General features: G+C 48.9%; 2 protein-coding genes across 2 annotated transcripts in view; both read right to left on the bottom strand.

Annotated features, from left to right (window-relative positions):
* Window positions 1–955, bottom strand: part of Pmar_PMAR011309 (mucolipin, putative) — a gene marked incomplete at both ends in the record, with an annotated part of 2196 nt that extends 1241 nt beyond the window's left edge. Inside the window, 2 exons of the mRNA XM_002767786.1 lie at window positions 418–495; window positions 879–955. Of these exons, the coding sequence (XP_002767832.1) occupies window positions 418–495; window positions 879–955 (155 nt within the window). The remainder of the gene's footprint in view (window positions 1–417; window positions 496–878) is intronic.
* Window positions 956–1289: 334 nt separating this feature from the next.
* On the bottom strand, window positions 1290–2099 carry Pmar_PMAR011308 (hypothetical protein; the record flags this gene model as incomplete). Its single annotated transcript, XM_002767785.1, has 1 exon — window positions 1290–2099. A coding segment is annotated over one exon (573 nt), but the record flags the coding sequence as incomplete, so codon positions are not given.
* Window positions 2100–2503: the final 404 nt, after the last annotated feature.

Below are 2503 nucleotides of genomic sequence, written 5' to 3'. Positions count from 1 at the left end.
ATGATAATAAACTCAATTTAATACCCATCCATAGACTACCTCGATGACTTCATGTACGGCAACGCAACTCGTGCGAAACTATATTTTTTCTCGAAAAAACAAATTGCTCCTCGAGTGTTCATATTCTTAAAAATATGTTGTGTGCAGAACAAACTCACGATGTTGACAACGCTAACTCTTTTCACAGGGGACAACAGTCTACGTGGATTATACAAACCACGAATGGAAAACCTTTCAGCTGCATCACGAACCTTGTAATACCTTCCTACTTGTTCGCCGTAGGTTATCATCATCCTCCTCATAAGCCGACCAAGGGTGTCCTTTCTCGTTATACAACCCGACCTCGGGAAGTGATTCATTTTCTGGTGCCTTGAAACACCTCTTGTGTTGAGCACGCACCGAATGCCCAAACATTACGATTCAACTGTGGCGTATTCGGATGGCTTGAATCGGCCACTTTTCCAGTATAGATGCCAGTCTGCGGGAATGAGGTCCCTAAGGGTAAAGTGATGCAACATACACTACGCGGTAGACATGCAAAGGTTGATGAATTGAGGCAACCTAGATAGTAACTCCTCCTCCAACAACAACAACATATATAACAACAAAAAATACAACAACAACAACAATAACAATAACAACATATACAACAGCAACAACAACAACAACATGTACAACGAGAACATATACAACAACAACATGTACAACGAGAACATATACAACAACAAAATATACAACAACAACAACAACATGTACAACGAGAACATATACAACAACAAAATATACAACAACAACAATACTCAAATCTGAAATGATTCCCCTCGTATCTCAACTACTCCTACCATCACCACCACGACGACGACGACGTGCCTCATTACTCTTCACGATGGGCACCCCTTTGCATACGCCCTGACGAGTTCTCAATCCTCGAGGGTTCAGGGTTTACTTCTACCATACCACGGCGATTAAACACCTGAAAAGCAAAGGAGCAGTGCACTCCAATGAAGCTTAGTGGAAACAAATATAATTAAATCCACCAAGCTAAATAGTCGAGTGAGTTAGTGCCATAAGCACACGCATTCCTTGATCGATAGATCGTCGGTTCGACTCCCACAGACGGCACTTACTGATGCAACTAAGAACGGCAATCCCATACCATCACCCATCCTAAACCGTAGTTCCTCGAAGCCATAGGTCATCAATATAAACCCACTGAGGAGAATCGAACCACGGACCTTTCGATTACGCACTCACCTCCCCTCCAATTCAACAACGCGACACTGCGAGTTCACAAATAAGATACGATATCGCCAGCGAGTGGCCGAGGCGATGATTTTGATAATCAACGTTAATGATACTTAATAGTGATATGAAGGTAATGTAACTGCGTATGATTTGGTCGTCATCATTATCATCATCCGTACCACTCCTTTGCCAAATCCCCGCGAAATGGTACATAAGGTACTATGGCCGCGACCAACAGGACGAGCCCATCTCAATTGAATTTACCACTCCACTTCTCCTTCTACTTAGAAACCCTACCCAAACAGTTCAGCAGGTTCGCTCCCTTCGTCGCCGTCGAACTACCCTCAACCTTCGTAGGTTCTATCCCCGCAACCTCCACCGATCGAGGGCTCTCAATATCCATCTCACTCGATTCGTCATCTCCTCTACTCACACCACCCTGCGGCAGTCCCGACCCCCACGGAAACGCCGGGGCCTTAGTCCGCGCTGGATGGGCCGGTTGGGGTATCAGAGGTAGCGGTACAAAAGGAGGAACTACCATTCCTCCAGAAGGTGGTGGAGGCCTTGCGACAGAGAGGCGCGGCATCGGATATATACACTGCATCCTAGACCCTGTCAACAGGTGGGCTGGGGGGACTCCAGTGAGGCTTTCCGCCATCATCATCATCCCGGGAAACGGTGGAGGCGGTAGTCTGCTGCTACTCTGGCTATAGGGAAGCCCAGAGACACTGATAGGATTTCCCAACCCCTGGGCCGGGGGCACTGCTCCTTGTCCGACAACAGCAAGAGGGTGGGCATCCCAACCACCACCACCAGGTGCCTGTGAGGTCCTTCTAGATCTTGAATCTCCATTCACGTCCCCCTCAGCATGCCGATCAACATGGCGGCCGCCATATGACGATGAACTGCGGCACCTACTACTACGGGTGGACTTGTGATGATGCCTTGACGAATTGTGAGGATCATCCCGACCCCGTCCACGACGATGACTTCGCTCTCGCGATCGGCTCCTCCTCGTGCTCTTTCGAGACTCCCGTCTAGACTCCCGCCCCGAGCCAGTCCGAACAGCATCCGTTGCAGCTTCCGGAGGGTTGGTGAACCGTCCCTCCTTGGGTGAAGACTGTCGTGCCCTCCCCCTGCACTCTCCAGAAGATCGTTGCTCACTAACTGGTATCAAATCGATTGCCCCCGATGGTAGTACTCCCTGCACTCTCTAGCCCGTTCTGCGTCTTCCCCCTTTGTCGAGGGCGATCCGCAT

This window comes from Perkinsus marinus (genome assembly GCF_000006405.1).
Source record: "Perkinsus marinus ATCC 50983 genomic scaffold scf_1104296970022, whole genome shotgun sequence".
Classification (NCBI taxonomy): Eukaryota; Perkinsozoa; order Perkinsida; family Perkinsidae; genus Perkinsus; species Perkinsus marinus.
Note: the sequence above shows the minus strand (reverse complement) of the source record. Positions and strands in the feature narration are given on the sequence as shown.